The sequence below is a fragment of the Chionomys nivalis genome, chromosome 9 (assembly GCF_950005125.1).
Source record: "Chionomys nivalis chromosome 9, mChiNiv1.1, whole genome shotgun sequence".
Classification (NCBI taxonomy): domain Eukaryota; kingdom Metazoa; phylum Chordata; class Mammalia; order Rodentia; family Cricetidae; genus Chionomys; species Chionomys nivalis.
The window spans coordinates 83,208,488-83,226,414 of record NC_080094.1 but is presented as its reverse complement, the minus strand read 5'-3'; the positions used below and the strand labels follow the sequence as shown (position 1 = coordinate 83,226,414).

The 17,927-nt window shown below is 41.9% G+C and overlaps 2 protein-coding genes across 2 annotated transcripts in view; one reads left to right on the top strand and one right to left on the bottom strand.

The window, feature by feature from the left end:
- Cstpp1 (centriolar satellite-associated tubulin polyglutamylase complex regulator 1) overlaps nucleotides 1–17,927 on the bottom strand; it is a 172,204-nt gene that overhangs the window by 132,288 nt on the left and 21,989 nt on the right. Inside the window, exon 2 of the mRNA XM_057781985.1 lies at nucleotides 15,396–15,498. Coding sequence (XP_057637968.1) covers nucleotides 15,396–15,498 — 103 coding nt within the window. The remainder of the gene's footprint in view (nucleotides 1–15,395; nucleotides 15,499–17,927) is intronic.
- LOC130882084 (60S ribosomal protein L27a-like) lies at nucleotides 1,440–1,921 on the top strand. The gene has a single exon (XM_057781986.1). It carries the CDS (start codon nucleotides 1,443–1,445, stop codon nucleotides 1,887–1,889), a length of 447 nt encoding a protein of 148 aa, XP_057637969.1. The 5' UTR covers nucleotides 1,440–1,442; the 3' UTR covers nucleotides 1,890–1,921.

Below are 17,927 nucleotides of genomic sequence, written 5' to 3'. Positions count from 1 at the left end.
GAACTTGGCAGCTTTGGTCATGTGATTATGGGTTTAGATTTAAGGACAGAAGAAAGAAGTTATGAGCTAGGTGGTGGTGGTGGCCTTTAACTCCAGCACTGGGCAGATGGGTGGGGGGGGGGCAAACAGATCTCTATGAGTTTGAGGCCAGTCTGATCTCCAGAGCGAATTCCAGTACAGCCATGGCTGTTACACAGAGAAATCCTGTCTTCAAAAACCAAAAAAAAAAAAAAAAAAAAAAAAAAAGGAGGAGGAGGAAGAAGAAGAGGAGAAGGAAGAAGAGAAAGAGGAAGAAGAAAGGAATTATGGAATAAAACCACTAGTGCCAGGGATGGAGGCCTAGAGAGGCTACTGCGTGAAGCTGTGAAGTTGCAGCCTGGATTGCCTTGGAGAATCCGAGATGCCAGAGTTGTGGCATATCTGCCGAGGAGAGCTGCTAACAAGGAGTGGAACCAGCCCAAGAGAAAGAAGTGTGTTTCAGTCAACAAAGTTAAATGGAATTGGAGATATGGAGAGTGTTTTGACATCAGACATGGAGATGTTTGGAGTTTGCCCAGCTGGTCTGGGGGGAAAAAGTTAAATAAAATGAGTATTTAAGCAAATGCTGGCTTATGATTTTATCTTTAAAATAAACCTCCATCAGAGCTGGAGAGATGGCTCAGCATTGCTCTTGCAGAGGATCCGGTTCTACTACTAGTGCCCACATCGTGTCTCACAACTGTTAAGTTGGGAGCATAGCCCTCACCCCCTCGCATCCATCCCAGCCCCCAGGCCTGGGAGTTGTATTGGTCTGGATTCCAAATTTAAGAGAACTCCCAGAGGAGAAACATGTGATCTCTTTTCCTTCCCCCTGGTGGTCATGTGTAGTGGCCTCCCTATTTCTTCCAATAGCGCAGGAATCCCATTAAACCTGGATATTTTTGATTTGGCTTGTTGTGATTTGGCCTAATTGGGATTTTTGCATCAGCAGAGAGCTCACGTTAGGAAAAATTCCTAACATCTTGGAGGTTCCACCGGGTAGGGCAGCCTTTCCTTGTGGCCCTAGGTCACGTGTTGAAAGCCCCCAGTCCACAATCTGAGCTCTCCACACCACTCTAAAACCAGCTCCTGGGCTACAGTGGCTGCGCCTTGGTGAGTCCCTTTTTCTTGTCTATGCTTATAGGGTTTTGGAGAACCCATTCATACTTACTTTTGTCGATTATTGGACTCTTATTGAAGCCACAAGCTCGTGCCAAGAGTTTGATCTCAGCAGTGGTCAGATCGGCAAGACCGGACCTGGCTGAGGTGGGCTTTGTTTGCTCCAGAGATGCCTAGCATTCAATTTCCCCAACCCCGTTAGGCCTAAGAGCTATTTTAGCAGACACACTGTAATAGACTTAGGCCCCTTGGTTGGGCATAGACTTTAAAATGGGCACTTGCCCTCTTTCCTTTATGCCACCGCCATGCCATCCAGACTGAGGAAGACCCGGAAACTCCGGGGCCACGTGAGCCACGGCCATGGCCGCATCGGTAAACACCGCAAGCGTCCAGGAGGACGCGGGAACGCTGGAGGCATGCATCATCATAGGATCAACTTCGACAAATATCATCCAGGTTACTTCGGGAAAGTTGGGATGAGGCATTACCACTTAAAGAGGAACCAGAGCTTCTGCCCGACTGTCAATCTGGATAAACTGTGGATGCTGGTCAGTGAGCAGACTCGGGTTAACGCTGCCAAGAACAAGACTGGAGTTGCTCCCATCATTGATGTCGTGCGATCGGGCTACTACAAAGTTCTGGGGAAGGGAAAGCTCCCTAAGCAGCCTGTCATTGTGAAAGCCAAATTTTTCAGCAGAAGAGCTGAAGAGAAGATAAAGGGTGTTGGAGGTGCCTGTGTTCTGGTGGCTTGAAGCCACTCAGGGAGGCCAATTAAATGCTAACACTTTCCCAAAAAATAAATAAATAAACAAAATGGGCACTTGCAGTTCAAAGCCAGATCCGCTGTCGCCCCTGGGATGCCTCTTACAAAATCTTTATAAATTGGGCCTGTCTGATAAAGACAAATGGGCAGAACTTACATATGTCCATGGTTTTTGGGCTCTGCGCTCTCACCCTTCCCTTAGTAGCCAGTGTCTCATGGCACCATGCAGCCAGAAGCACTGGTCCCTCCCCACTCCCTCAAGCCCACACTACACAAGTCCCTCCTGTGGAGCAACATTCTCCACATTCCTCTCCTTCCCCCTCTACCCCCTCCCTTCCCAATCCAGAGGTTCAAGGACAACTTCCACCTTACCCACCTTCCTCTCCTCCTCCTCCTCCAACCTGTGCACTGGGCTAGCCCCTCCCAATCTTCCCCAGTCTCCTCCCATACCAGATCCCACCATAACCCGCCTTTCTCTGTCCTCTCTGGGAGGTGATGGGAGTCCATGGCATTATGAAAGTTCATGTTCCCTTTCTCTTCCAGATCTCTCAGATAGAAAAGCGGCTAGGTTCCTTTTCTACTAATCCTTCTGCTTACCCATTTTATTTCTTAGTCAGCACCTGATATTAGGAAAAAGTTAAGAAAGGTTGACTTTCCCAAACCCCTGTATGAGAATTGGTGAAAATGGCCTTTAAAGTTTTTAATGCCTGAGAAGCTGAGTCTTCCCAACAGACAAGGCTACAACAATCTGCAGGCCCAAGCCTTAGCAGCTGCCCTAAGGGCGTAGGAAGGGGAACAAGGGAAGCCAACCACAGGGCTCTACCCTGACAGAGCCCAGCCTAAGTCAACCTCGCAGGCAAGCTGTTTCAAGTGTGGCCTAAATGGTCACGTGGCACGATATTGTACTGCACCTCCTCCAAGGTTATGCCCTATCTGCCAGCAACCTGGACCCTGGAAATCACAATGCCCCCATGTGGGTTTGTCCTCTATGCCATGCCATGGAGGTCCAGCCTCACCAACATCGTCAGGTGAAACTGTGCCAGCCTTCGAACTTCTCAGCCTTGCAGAGGACTGACACTGCCCAGACTTGGTATATCCGTAACCCTATCCGAGCCTTGGGTAAAGCTGCAGGTAGCAGGTAAGTCCATTACTTTTATATTGGACACGGGAGCTACCTATTCTGTTCAAACATCTCACTCGGTCCTTAAGTTCCCCTCACCAATTTCAGTTATGGGGGGTAGATGGGACCCGGTCCTCCCCACTTAAAACTTTGCCACTGCCCTGCATTCTTGCAGGACAATTTTTCTCTTTCTTTCTTCTTTCTTTCTTTCTTTCTTTCTTTCTTTCTTTCTTTCTTTCTTTCTTTTTGTGTGTTTGTGTTTGAATGCAAGTTTTATTATCTTAAAATAGGCTACTACGTCCATGAAATTCTCTATGTAATTTGTGTGGTGACCACAGAGAAAATAGAGAAAGTTAATGTTTTTTTTTCAATAAAAAAAGAGAAAAAATTTGTGTTGAGCTAAGTGAAAAAAATAAAATAAAATATTGACTTTCTCTATTTTCTCTCATTCTTTCTTAGTGATACCTGCTTGTCCAGCACCTTTACTGGGTCGAGACATCCTTAGCCACTTCTCCAAAGCTTTTTTCTGCTTCTTGGAGCCCATTTTTACCCCCACCCATTTCCGAGATTGTATTTTACAGGTTCACTACTCCTGCCAGACATATGCCCAGGCCAACCCACAAGGGGCTCTCCACATACGTCAGTCTCTACACCAGCTTCGTGTACACCAACTGGGCAGAGATTGGCAGGTTGATTTATTATATATATGCTTACTCATAAAAAACTCCATTATCTCTTAACACTTGTGGATACTTTTACAGGATGGATAGAAGTGTTTCTAGCATCCAGGGAAACAGCAGAATGTGGTGGCTCAGGTACTCCTGGACCACATCATTCCTCGGTTTGGTGTCCCACAAACCATCCAGACAGGCAATGGAGTCATCAAACAACTAACCAAGCTCTCCATTGAACTCAGGTTATCTTGGCCCTCCCTTCTCCCCATTGCCCTTACTCGCCTCAGGGCCAATCCATGTTCCCCTATGGGCCTGAGCCCTTTTGAGGAAGGCCCTTTCTCCTTAACCATCACCTCCCAGTCCAAACTCCTCCACTGGCGGGGTACCTTCCCTACCTCTCCCTTCTGAGGTCCCTTCTCCAATCACAAGCTGACAATTGTCTCCCTGCCCCCACACCAGTGGACCCTAATGCCCCTGAACCTGCCCCGCTCTCCCCAGGGGACAGAGTACTTCTCAAACAGCTAACTCCTAGGTCTCTTGAACCTCACATGAATTCCTTTCACTTCCTGTCTGGAGGACAATGTTCAGAGGTATGTTACATTATATACAGCCTAGAAGAAGACCCTCTGGGGTGTGACTTCCTGCTTCCAGGCTCTCCAATGCTCAGCGTCGGAGACACAGCTGGCACTGGGCAGTTACCGTGTTACAGCTTCTTAAGAGTTGCTGGGGCGCCCACTATAAGAGTGTGATGTGGGCTCCAGCTGCTGCTCAGGCCACAGTGCACTCAGCAGTCCTTCCTTCCACTGATTCCCACGGGGCACCATCCTGAGACAACGCCACGTGAGTTCCTCGCTAAAATCTTACACCTGGGGAAATGAGTTTACATCAAAGCGAGTATTGGTTGTTACACATCCTGTTCCCCATCCACTTCCTGCTTCCTGCATGGGTATCAGAGAACGAGGCTACAGGTTTGTTTAGTAAAGCCAACCATCTTCAGAAAGGTGAAGGAACAGACTCTCACTTCTGTCATGTGAGCCCTGCCCACCTCTCTTCAGAGCCCCAGCCGTGCTGTCTGATGGAGTCTGAACTCTCCTCAGAGTCCTTGCTATGCTATTGTTTATATTGTGACTGTCTACAGAGTTAAAAACTCTTTTGATAAACTCCATGTCCCCAACAATCTGCCTCAGTGTTTCTCCTGAACTCCTGTTCAAGACCTTTCACTTCTGGACTATTTGAAAACATGAAAACTCCAGAGTGATATCACAGGCTAGAGAAGAAATCAGCCGAAAGGCCTATGAGAAACACCTGTCACTCAATGTATGCGTAGCACAGACTTGATGATATGGAAGTGTACAGTTTATATGCTTTTTAGAAAGTTGGCTGGGTGGTGGTAATGCACAACTTTTAATACCAGTACTCAGGAGACAAAAGCAGTCATATGTGAGTTTGAGGCCAACTTGGTGTACAGAGTAAGTTCCAGGACAGTCAGGGCTATACAGAGAAACCCTGTCTTGAAAAACAACAACAAAAACAAAAACAAAAAAGTCATGCTTACTGTTATTTAAAGACAGCTCAATTGATCTCCTTGAACTCCAATGCTAGATACTTACATTTCAATGAACTGAGATTACCAGACGAGGCTAGAGGATAAGCTTGAATGATATAGTTCCCAGGGAGCATTCAGGAGTTATACAAACAATAAGAAACTTAAAAAACATTAGGGAAGGGCACAGAGAAAATGTAGAACTCAATAAAAATCAATTAAAAAAATTAGTGGCAAAGGCTTCCCCTATCATTAGGCAGGAAAGTAGCTTGGAGGCCGTAGAGAGCAGTAGACTTGGTAATATTGCAAACAATGCTTGATTTCTTAACTCTGACAGTTACTAGCTTTAAAACCTGAAGGCTTTTTACCTTTAAATTGAAGAGCCCCATCAACAAAATAGGGGTAACAATCACATCTAGTTCAAAGAGCCGCAGCAGAGAGGCACAGTGAGCTGAGAACTGCGCACTGCGTCATCGTTAGCGGCAGTAGGTAAAGCTTGGTCAAACTCATCTCAAAGATGCCGCAGTTTCAACCAATGTCAGAACTCTGCTCAGGTTAGCCAACAGAGAACAGCTTTCGTTTGTTTGTTTGTTTTGTTTTTCGAGACAGGGTTTCTCTGTAGCTTTGCAGACTGTCTTGGAACTAGCTCTTGTACACCTGGCTGGCCTCGAACTCACAGAGATCCACCCGCCTCTGCCTCCCGAGTGCTGGGATTAAAGGCGTGCACCACCACCGCCTGGCTGAGAACATCTTCTTGAGAGAGTGGTGATCTTCTCTCATGAATCACTATAGACTTGCCCCTGAACAAGAGAGCATTTTCTTTAGATACATCACATTCACGTAGTAAAACCAGAAGCTTCCACCATTTGGGTCTCCTAATACCACCCTATTACTTCCCATCCTGTCACACAGCCTTAAGTCCTTTTTTTTTTCTTTTTTAATATCTTCATGGCTTTGATGCTGGTTCACTTTTCACACATCAGGATAACTTACTTTGAGCCAGAGTTGGATAAATGTCAGGTATGTGCCATCTACAAACCTTGTAGAAATTGTAGTTTTCTGAGAAGAAGAACAGCTCACTTGGCAACTAGATTTCTATCAGTATTATGAAAAAAATCATGAATTCTTTATCAACAGTGTATTAGGAGATTAAATTTAAAAACAAAAACTCAAAACCTATCAGGAGTCACCAGCATACTGGCTTTCGAAAGCTCAGTATCATTTACACAGGCAATTGCAGCTTGTGATTGGGGAACTAGAAACACCTTGTATTTCTTGAAGGGATGAATCAATAGAGCTTTACTCTCTGAAATCAACAATAGATAGGGGTTGGAGGAAATAGTTCGTATGGGAGGATCAAGAATAAGAGTAGTAGGAAACACTGCCTGCGACCACACAGAGAGGACCAAGAGGCAAGTGACCAGCCACCCGGTGGGACACCCTACTCTTTAGACCCTCTAAGAGCAAAAGCCTGAGCCCCTCCCCCACCTGCCTTGGCTTCTCTAACCAGCCAAAAGGCGAGTTTCCTGCAGGTAGGTTGCTCCAAAACCCCTGAGACACAGACAGTGACAGTACAGAGCAGACCAGGAACAGTTCCCAAGACACAGACAGCCACTGCAAGGATTGGACTAAGATGCAAAGACACTGCCAGCATCAATTGAAAAACCGAATGGGTAGGCGTCAATGCAAGAATTCATCCAACAATCTAAAAAGCAACATGGTAACACCAGAACCCAGTGGCCATACAACAGGAAGACTTTATCATCCTAACCCAGTAGAAGCAGAAGAAAATGATCTTAAACATAACTTTAGGAAGATGATGGAGACCTTTAAAGAGGAAATAAAAAAAAAACTTCCCTTACAGAAATGGATGAAAAGACAAAAAAATTGGAAGAAGTTAATAAATCTCTCAAAGAAAACAAAGAAAAAAAAACAAATAGGTGAAGCAAACAGTTCAAGACTTGAAGTCTGAAATAGAGGTAATAAAGAAAACACAAACCGAGGGAATTCTGGATATGGAAAATCTGGGTAAATGAATGGGAACTACAGAGGCAAGCATAACCAACAGAATACAAGAGATAGAAGAGAGAATCTCAGGGGTTGAAGATACTATAGAGGAAATAGATTCACTAGTCAAAGAAAACATTAAATCCAACAGATTCTTAACACAAAACACCCAGGAAATCTGACACAACATGAAAAGACCAAATCTAAGTATAAAGGGATAGAAGAAGGAGAAGAACTCCAGCTCAAAGGCACAGAAAATATATTCAACAAAATCATAGAAGAAAACTTTCCCAACCTAAAGAAGGATATTAAATGAAAGTACAAGAAGCTTACAGAACACCAAATAAACTGGATCAAAAAAAAGTTCCCTCGCCATATAATAATCAAAATGCAAAACATAAAGAATATTAAGAGCTGTAGAGGAAAAAGGTCAAGTAACATATAGGCGTGGACTCATCAGAATTACACCTGACTTCTCAATGGATACCATGAAAGCCAGAAGGTCCTGGATAGATGTGCTGCAGACACTAAGAGACCATGGATGCAAGCCCAGATGACTACACCAAGCAAAGCTCTCAATCGCCATTGATGGAGAAAACAAGATATTCCATGACAAAACCAAATTTAAACAATACTGATCCACAAATCCAGCCCTACAGAAAGTGCCTAGAAGGAAAACCCCAACACAAGGAAGCTAACTGCATCCACAAAAACACAGGCAATAGATAACCTCACACTCACAAAACCCAAAGAAGGGAAACACACACACTACCACAGAAAAATAACAGGAATTGACGATCACTGGTCATTAATATCTCTTAATATCAATGGACTCAATTCACTCATAAAAAGACACAGGCTAAGAGAATGGATACAAAAGCAGGAACCATCCTTCTGCTGTATACAAGAAACACACCTCGACCTCAAAGAAAGACATTACCTCAGAGTAAAGGGTTGGGAAAAGGTTTTCCAAGCAAACGGACCTAAGAAACGAGTGGGTGTAGCTGTCCTAATAACTAACAAAAGAGACTTCAAACTAAAATCAATCAAAAGAGATGGACAAGGACACTCTATACTCATAATAGGAACAATTCATTAAGATGAAGTATCAATCCTAAACATCTATGCATATGTCATCTTTCACCCACATATGTAAAAGAAACATTACTAAAGTTTAAATCACACATCAAACCCCACACACTAATAGTAGGAGACTTTAAACACTCCACTCTCACCACTGGACAGGTCAATCAGAGAGACACCTAACAGAGAAATAAGAGAACTAACAGATATCATGACTCAAATGGAATTAACAGACATCTACAGAACATTCCACCCAAACACAAAAGAATATACCTTCTTCTCAGCACTTCATGGAACCTCCTCTAAAATTGACCACACACTTGATAACAAAGCAAACCTCAACAGATACAAAAAAAAAAAATTGGAGTAACCATCTATATCTTATCAGATCACCACGTCTTAAAATTAGAATTCAACAGTGACACTAATTTCAGAAAGCCCACAAACACAGGGAAATTAAACAGTGCTCTACTGAACCACCCCAGGTCAAGGAAGAAATAAAGAAATTAAAGACTTCCTAGAATTCAACAAAAATGAAGACACAACACATCCAAACCTATGGGGCATTATGAAAGCAGTGCTAAGTGGAAAGTTCATAGCACTAAGTGCCCACATAAAGAAAGTGGAGAAGGTTCACACTAGTGACTTAACAGCACACCTGAAAGCTCTAGAACAAAAAGAAGCAGACTCACCCAGAAGAGTAGAAGACAGGAAAAAAATCAAATTGAGGTGTAAAATCAATTAAATAGAAACAAAGAAAACAATACAAAAAAATCAATGAAACAAAGAGCTGGTTCTAATCAAAAGGCACAGAGAGAACATCCAAATTAACAAAATCAGTAATGGTAAGGGGGACATAACAACAGACACTGAGGAAATCCAGAAAATCATGAGGTCACACTACAAAAACCTGTACTTCACAAAATTGGAAAATGTAAAAGAAATGGACAATTTTCTGGATAGGTACCACATACCAAAATTAAATCAAGACCAGGAGGACAATTTAAACAGACCTATAAACTGCAAGGAAATAGAAACTATCATCAAAAGTCTCCCAACCAAAAAAAAAAAAAAAAAAAAAAAAGCCCAGGGCTATATGGTTTCAGTGCAGAATTCTACCAGAACTTCAAAGAAGAGCTAATACCTATACTCCTCAAAGTGTTCCACATAATAGAAACAGAAGAAACATTGCCAAACTCTTTTTATAAGACTACAATTACCCTGATACCAAAACCACACAAAGACTCAACCAAGAAAGAGAATTACAGAACAATATCACTCATGAACATAGATGCAAAAATACTCAATAAAATACTGGCAAACAGAATCCAAGAACATATAAAAAAAATCACCCACCATGATCAACTTGGCTTCATCCCAGAGATGCAGGGATGATTCAACATACAAAAATCCGTCAATGTGCCGGGCGGTTGTGGCACATGCCTTTAATCCCAGCACTCGGGAGGCAGAGGCAGGCGGATCACTGGGAGTTCGAGGCCAGCCTGGTCTACAAGAGCTAGCTCCAGGACATGAACCAAAAGCTACGGAGAAACCCTGTCTTGAAAAATAATTAAAAAAAAAAATCCGTCAATGTAATCCACCATATAAATAAACTGTAAAAAAAAGCCATATGATCCTCTCGTTAGATGATGAAAAAGCATTCAACAAAATCCAACACCCCTTCATGATAAAGGTCTTGGAGAGATCAGGGATACAAGGAACATATCAAACATAATAAAAACAATATACAGCAAGCCAACGGCCAACATTAAATTAAATGGAGAGAAACTCAAAGCAATTCTACTAAAATCAGAAACAAGACAAGGCTGTCCACTCTCTCCATGTCTATTCAACAGTTCTTGAAGTTCTGGCTAGAGCAATAAGACAACAAAAGGAGATCAAGGGGATACAAATTACAAAGGAAGAAATCAAACTTTCGTTATTTGCAGATGATATGACAGTGACCCCAAAAACTCTACTAGGGAACTCCTACAGCTTCAGTAATGTGGCGGGACACAAGATCAACTAAAAAAAAAAAAAAAACAATAGTCCTCCTTTACAGAGATGATAAACGGGCTGAGATCAAAATCAGAGAATCATCACCCTTCACAATAGCCAGAAATAACATAAAATATCTTGGGGTAACTCTAACCAAAGAATTTCGACAAGAACTTTAAGTCTTTGAAGAAAGAAATTGAAAAGGATACCAGAAAATGGAAAGATCTCCCATGCTCTTGGATTGGTAGGATCAATATAATAAAAATGGCAATCCTACCAAAAGCAATCTATAGCTTCAATGCAATCCCCATCAAAATCCCAACACAATTCTTCACAGACCTTGAAAGAACAATACTCAACTTCATATGGAAAAACAAAAAAACCAGGATAGCCAAAACAATCCTGTACAATAATGGAACTTCCGGAGGAATCACAATCCCTGACATCAAACTCTACTACAGAGCTACAGTACTGAAAACAGCTTAGTATTGGCATAAAAACAGAGAGGTCGACCAATGGAATCAAATCAAAGACCCGGATATTAATCCACACAGCTATGAACACCTGATTTTTGACAAAGAAGCTAAAATTATACAATGGAAAAAAGAAAGCATCTTCAACAAATGATGCTGGCATAACTAGATGTCAACATATAGAGGAATGAAGATAGATCCTTATCTATCCCCATGCACAAAACTCAAGTTCAAGTGGATTAAAGACCTCAATATAAATCCGACCACACTGAACTTGATAGAAGAGAAAGTGGGAAGTAGCCTTCAATGCATGGACACAGGAGACCACTTCCTAAATACAACACTAGGAGCACAGACACTGAGAGCCACAATAAATAAACAGGACTTCTTGAAACTGAGAAGCTTCTGTAAAATAAAGGACACAGTCAATAAGACAAAAAGGCAGCCTGCTGAATGGGAAAAGATCCTAACCAACTCTACATGAGACAAAGGATTGATCTCCAAAATATATAAAGAACTCAAGAAATTAGACATCAAAATTCCAAATAACCCAATTAAAAATGGGGTAGAGAACTAAGCAGAGAATTCTCAACATAGCTGAAAGACTCTTAAGGAAATGTTCAACATCCTTAGCCATCATGGAAATACAAATCAAAACAACTTTGAGATACCATTTTACATCAGTCAGAATGGCTAAAATCAACACTGATGATCGCTTATGCTGGATAGGATGTGAAGTTAGGGGACACTCCTTCATTGCTGGTGGGAGTGTAAACTTGTACAACTATTCTGAAAATCAGTATGGTGGTATCTCAAAAAATTTGGAATAAATATACCTCAGAACCCAGCAGCACTACTCTTGGGCATATACCCAAAAGATGCTCAATTATACTACAAGGACATTTGCTCAACTATATTCACAGCAGCATTATTTGTAATAGCCAGAACCTGGAAACAACCTAGATGCCCCTCAATAGAAGAATGGACAACAAAAATGTGGCACATTTATACATTTGGTGAACTACTCAGTGGTATAAAACAATGATATCTTGAAATTTGCATGCAAATGGATGCAACTAGAAAAACCATCCTGAGTGAGGTAACCCAGACCCAGAAAGATGAACATGGTATGTACTCACTCATAAGTGGATACTAGCTGTAAAGCAAAGGATAATGAGCCTGTAGTCCATGACCCTAGAGAAGCTAAGTAATAAGGTGAAACCTATATAGATCCACCTGAAAAGGGGAAATAGACAAGATCGCCTGACAAAATTGGGAGCATGGGGGTTAGGGGAGTAGGGAGGATAGAAAGGGAAGAGGGGGGAGAAGGGGAGAACTTGAGGGAACAGGATAGTCGAGATGGAGGAAGGACAGAGATGAGAGCAAAGAAAGAGCTATTTTGATTGAGGGAGCCATTATGGGGCTAGCAAGAACCCTGGCTCTAGAGAAATTCCCAGGAATCCACAAGGATGACCCTAGTTAAGATCCTAAGCAGTAGAAGAGAGAGGGTCCAAACTGGCCTTACCCTGTAGTCAGACTGATGAATATCTTTTTTTTTTAAATTAATTAATTTATTTATTTATTATGTATACAATATTCTGTGTGTATGCCTACAGGCCAGAAGAGGGCACCAGACCCCATTACAGATGGTCGTGAGCCACCATGTGGTTGCTGGGAATTGAACTCAGGACCTTTGAAAGAGCAGGCAATGCTCTTAACCTCTGAGCCATCTCTCCAGCCCCCTGATGAATATCTTAAATGTCACCATAGAATCTTCATCCAGCAACTGATGGAAACCTGCATTAGGGCACTGGGTTGAGCTCCCAAAGTCCAGTTGAAGAGTGAGTGGAGTGAGAATATGAGCAAAGAGGTCATGACCATGACCTCTTTGACACCACAGTTTACCTGAGCTAATGGGAGCTCACCAACTCCAGCCACACAGGGAAGAAAACAGCATAGATCCAAACTAGTCCCTCTGAATGTGGGTGACAGTTGTATGGCTGAGGCAAACTGAGGGGCCACTACTGGCAATGGCACCAGGATTCATCCCTACTGCTTGTACTGGCTGTTAGGGAACCTATTCTGTTTGGATGGACACCTTGCTCAGTCTAGAAATTGTAGGGAGGACCTTGGACCTTCCCCACAGCAATGTGCCTTCCCCTCTCTGAGGAGTGGGTGGGAGGTGGATGGGGACTTAGGTGGAGGGAAGGGGAGAAGGGGAGAAAGTGGGAACTGGGATTGGCGTGTAAAATGAAAGAGATAGTTTCTTTTCTTTTCTTTCCTTTTCTTTTTTTTTTTTAAAGAATAAGAGTAGTAGACAAATACGCCATGGCTTAAAATGTACTTCCTGACACTTTCACCAAGGTCTTTACACACTAGTGCACAGCACGCACACACTATGCACAACACGCCAACGCTGGGGAAACAACAATGGAAAGAAATGATGCCGAGCCACAAGAGGCCAGGAAAATAGCGGAGAGACTTATAGAGGAGATGGGGCAGGAGATGGAAGAAGGCCAGGCGAGCATTCCCCAAAGCGTCATATTTCACTTGCCAAAGAGCTGCTTAAGAGCTGGTACAGATTAAATGGCCTGGAAACTCGACTCTTATCAGTTCTGTAAAAGCAAACATGGCTATGCAATCTCGGGATTTATTCTCTGCCCACACCATGAGAACAAGTAAGTTTCCTGTCTCTACTTCATCCTTCTGTAGAAGACTGAGTGAAGAAACTAGCTCTCTTCCCAAGAAACTTGCTTAGCCCCTGAAATTTAAAAATTCCAATGGATAAAAAAATCTAGATTTTAAGGTTGGGAAAGTGGTTTATTGGTAAAGTGCATGCTTAACATAAGTAAGACACCAGGTTCTATCTATAGTACCATACACATAAGAAAGGAAGGAAGGGAGGGAGGGAGGAAGGGAGGGAGGGAGGGAGGGGAAAGAGGGAGGGAGGGAGGGAAGGAGAGAGGGAGGAATGAAGAGAGGAAGGAAGGCAGGCAAAATGAAGAAGAAAAAAGAAATCTATATTCTACCAAATTTCTTTCTGAGAAGTCAAGCACAGCAAAAGAACTAGGGTGAGAAAAATATTCCCTTTCCTTTAATTACAACCCACACTGGGGGGCTGGAGAGATGGCTCAGAGGTTAAGAGCATTGCCTGCTCTTCTAAAGGTCCTAAGTTCAATTCCCAGCAACCATGGTGGCTCACAAGCATCTGTAATGAGGTCTAGTGCCCTCTTTTGGCCTTCAGGCATAATGCAGAAAGAATATTGTATACATAATAAATAAATAAATAAATTTAAAAAAAAAAAAAAAACAGCCCACAGGGGGCTGGAGAGATGGTTCAGTGGTTAAGAGCATTGCCTGCTCTTCCAAAGGTCCTGAGTTCAATTCCCAGCAACCACATGGTGACTCACAACCATCTGTAATGATGTCTGGCGCCCTCTTCTGGCCTGCAGACATACACAGACAGAATATTGTATACATAATAAATAAATAAATAAATAAATAAATAAATAAATAAATAATTTAAAAAAAAAACAGTCCACATTGGGGAGGCCACTAGAACAGGTGTTTGGTGCCCAAAAAGCCCCTGGAGAGCTGATAGTGGAAAAAGACACCTTTGTATTCAGGGAAAATGGACTTCAGTTCTGAATTACCTTAAAAGGAAGCTGGCAGTGGGTAACTCCCCCTTTCATAGAATGTTTCAAAAACACAAGAAAAGTTATATGCAATAGTAAGGGTATATTAGTTATAATACTAATAAACACAAAATAAGTAGTAAAAATAATAGTGCTTTGTGCTTCTTTAGTATAACCTTTCATGAAGATTAAAATGTTTTAAAGTGATTAGCTTAAAAACCACTTGGTAATATTCTCAAAATAGCAATTATGTTCATCTTCAAACACTCAATGTATACTTTACAATGAAGTATGACCCTTTCAAAATATATAATCATTAAGTAATTAGTACAACATCCTGTGAAAAGAAAAGTACACAGGCACAACATTCAAAACAAATTCATGAGAAAAACCAGCCATGAAAACGATCACCAAATAACGGAAATCAGCTAGTGTTGTGGATAAAGGGGAAAGTTAAAAATCGTAATCCGGGTAGGACTAGAGAGCTGGGTCAGTGAACAAGAGCACTGGCCACTACTGCAGAGGACCCTGGGTTGATTCCTAACATCCACACAGTGACTCACAACTGCCTGTAATTCCAGTTCCAGGGAGTCTGATACCCTCTTCTGACCTCTATGGGCATGTACATGGTGCATGGATACACATGCAGACAAAACACTCATACACATAAAATTTAAAAATAAATTAATCTTAAAAGGTAAAACCAACAAACAAAAATCATAAGGAACAAACATACCTAATAAATCAAAAAATCACCATAGTCCTGACCATCCATTGGACACACCACTGAACAAAGTAGCTGCACCAAAGCCTGCTCTTGTTCCTACACATGTTGGGCAGCTTCAACCATCCTATCCAGCCGAGAGTCATTACTACTACATCATCTCTACTGGTTCATGCATCCTGCCTGCTGCCAAGTACCTACTTTGGGCTTGCCCAACCAGCAAAGCACTGGTACTCACTATTCAGTGAAGAACCGGGCAATGCCATACTGGCTAATGTCCTCCCTGTGCTCCAGCAGCTGGCACACTGCATCCTCCATGTAGGTAAGCACATGTCGCTGAGCTGCAAACAGAAAAGAAAAAGTAAGGAAAAATGGGAAAGATTAAAAAAACAAATTTCTTCCAATACCAATGAGAATCCATGGAAGTCAAGGTGTCATTTCTGTCCTGGCGGGGTGGAAGAGAGAGAATCCATGGAAGTCAAGGTGTCATTTCTGTCCTGGCGGGGTGGAAGAGAGACACAGCTCACTGGCCATAACTGAGCTATGATCCCAAAGGGTGAAAGAGATGAGTGCAAAACATGACCTACTGAGGCCTAACTAGCCATCAGCACCACCTTCTATTCTTGTTTTCAATAACCAAGGGCTCCAGCCCCTCTTTCCTCCATACCTTCTATCCTCTCCCATCTGTGCATGGCCAGATACATTCCAGGAGACAGATGATCTGATCATAAAGAAAATTCAGATCTCTAATTTTAAAAAGTTACTGGAAAAGGCTAAGGAACACAACAATTTCAATGCCGTTACAGGTGTACATTATTAACCTTGGGAAACAGCAAAAATTTATTAGGTATACTTATTGTTAGATATACACAAGCTGCATTTGGCCGGGCGGTGGTGGCGCACGCCTTTAATCCCAGCACTCAGGAGGCAGAGGCAGGCGGATCTCTGTGAGTTCGAGACCAGCCTGGTCTACAAGAGCTAGTTCCAGGACAGGCTCCAAAGCCACAGAGAAACCCTGTCTCGAAAAACCAAAAAAAAAAAAAAAATCCCAGCACTTGGGAGGCAGAGGCAGGTGGATCTCTGTGAGTTCGAGGCCAGCCTGGTCTACAAGAGCTAGTTCCAGGACAGGTTCCAAAGCTACAGAGAAACCCTGTCTCAAAAAAAAACAAAACAAAAACAAAATAAACAAACAAACAAAAAAACAACCAACCAATCTGCATTTGTTGTTACTGGGAAATGTGTGAATTAATCACAAACTTGTCAAAAAAGCTTGGCATAGAAAGACAAGTATCAAAGCGACTGAGGAGAGGATCAGAGGGGACTAGGACACAGAGGGAAGAGAAAGAAGGGTGGATATGATCAGAGTATAATGTGCATACAGATATGGAAACATCACAATAAAATCAATTAGTTTGTATAATAGTTAACAATAATGTACAATAATAATGTTAATTAAAATTTATTCTTTTCAAAAAATACATCTATCTTGTAAAGATAGATAGAGATAGGTAATAGAGGTAGAGAGTCAGATTTATTTGTTGTTTGTTTTTTTGAGACAGAATATCATTATATAGCCTTGGCTGGTCTGGAATCACTAAGTAGACTAGGTTTGGCCTTGAACTCAGAGAGATTTACCTGCCTCCCTCCCAAGTGTTAGGACTAAGGGCATGTGTCTCTGTGCCCAGTGTAATAGTATATTAAAGTCATAAAGACCTGGGTTCAAATGACTGCTTTTTGCAGCTTAACTTTGAATAGTTACTTAACTTACATTTGTTTGGGGCTTTATCAAGTGTACAAAGCTATGTAATTTAACTCTGTAGTAAAAACAAACAGAAGAGTTACAAAGAAGTAAAGATGCTTGTAACCCTGTCTTGAGAGTAAAGCTAAAAAATAATGCATGCATGTCAAATTCTAACACTGTTCTCAAATAATCATCATACTCAAGTATATTAAACTAAGAAGAAAAACCCAGCCAGGCTAATATTACAACACAGTCATGTTTCTCCGCTGTGCCCCCTTCCTTTCTTCTACCTGCTTCACAAAACCCTTCCTTCCTTGGGCTCTCTGGCTTTTGATGACTTACCTGCACCTAAGGAAAGTACAAGAGTTCAGTATGCCCTTCCCCATTTCATTTCATTTAGGAATGAAAGAACGTCTACTTAGAAGCAATCCTGCTCTTTCTCCTCCCTAGCTCCAGGGACCGAAAGTCAGTGGGAATGTTTTTGTAATAGTTAGAGTCAAAGTATTTTCATCCTAGGGGCAAAAAAGGAGAATTTTTTTTAAAAATAGACTGGAGGGGGATTAGGATTTTGTCTGTTTAACATTTATCATTCAGTCAGACACTTAGTTTACTATATTACAAATAATACCTACTATTTTGAGCCCCTATCCAACTTATTCAACAATGTGCCAGATAATGTATTAATTGTTCTAATGCATAATTTTATTTAATATTAGCAACAATCTCATGATAAGTATTTGAAGACTTCTATTTTACAGTTGGAATAGCTGAAACTTCAAAGAATTAAAGCAACATGCTTGAGATCACATAGCTAGTAGTAAGAGAAGCTGAGATTCAAATCAAGGTTTGTCTTGTCCAAGCACCCATGCTCTTCACAAAACGCCTCATCATTAACACTTCACAAAAAGCCATGGAAGTAAAGTTATCTTCATGTTACCAAGAGCATAAGGCATGAATATAGCAAAATCACCTGAGGGATGTGATCTAGTCCTGTCCATGTGAACTGTGGGCATACATGTACACACATGA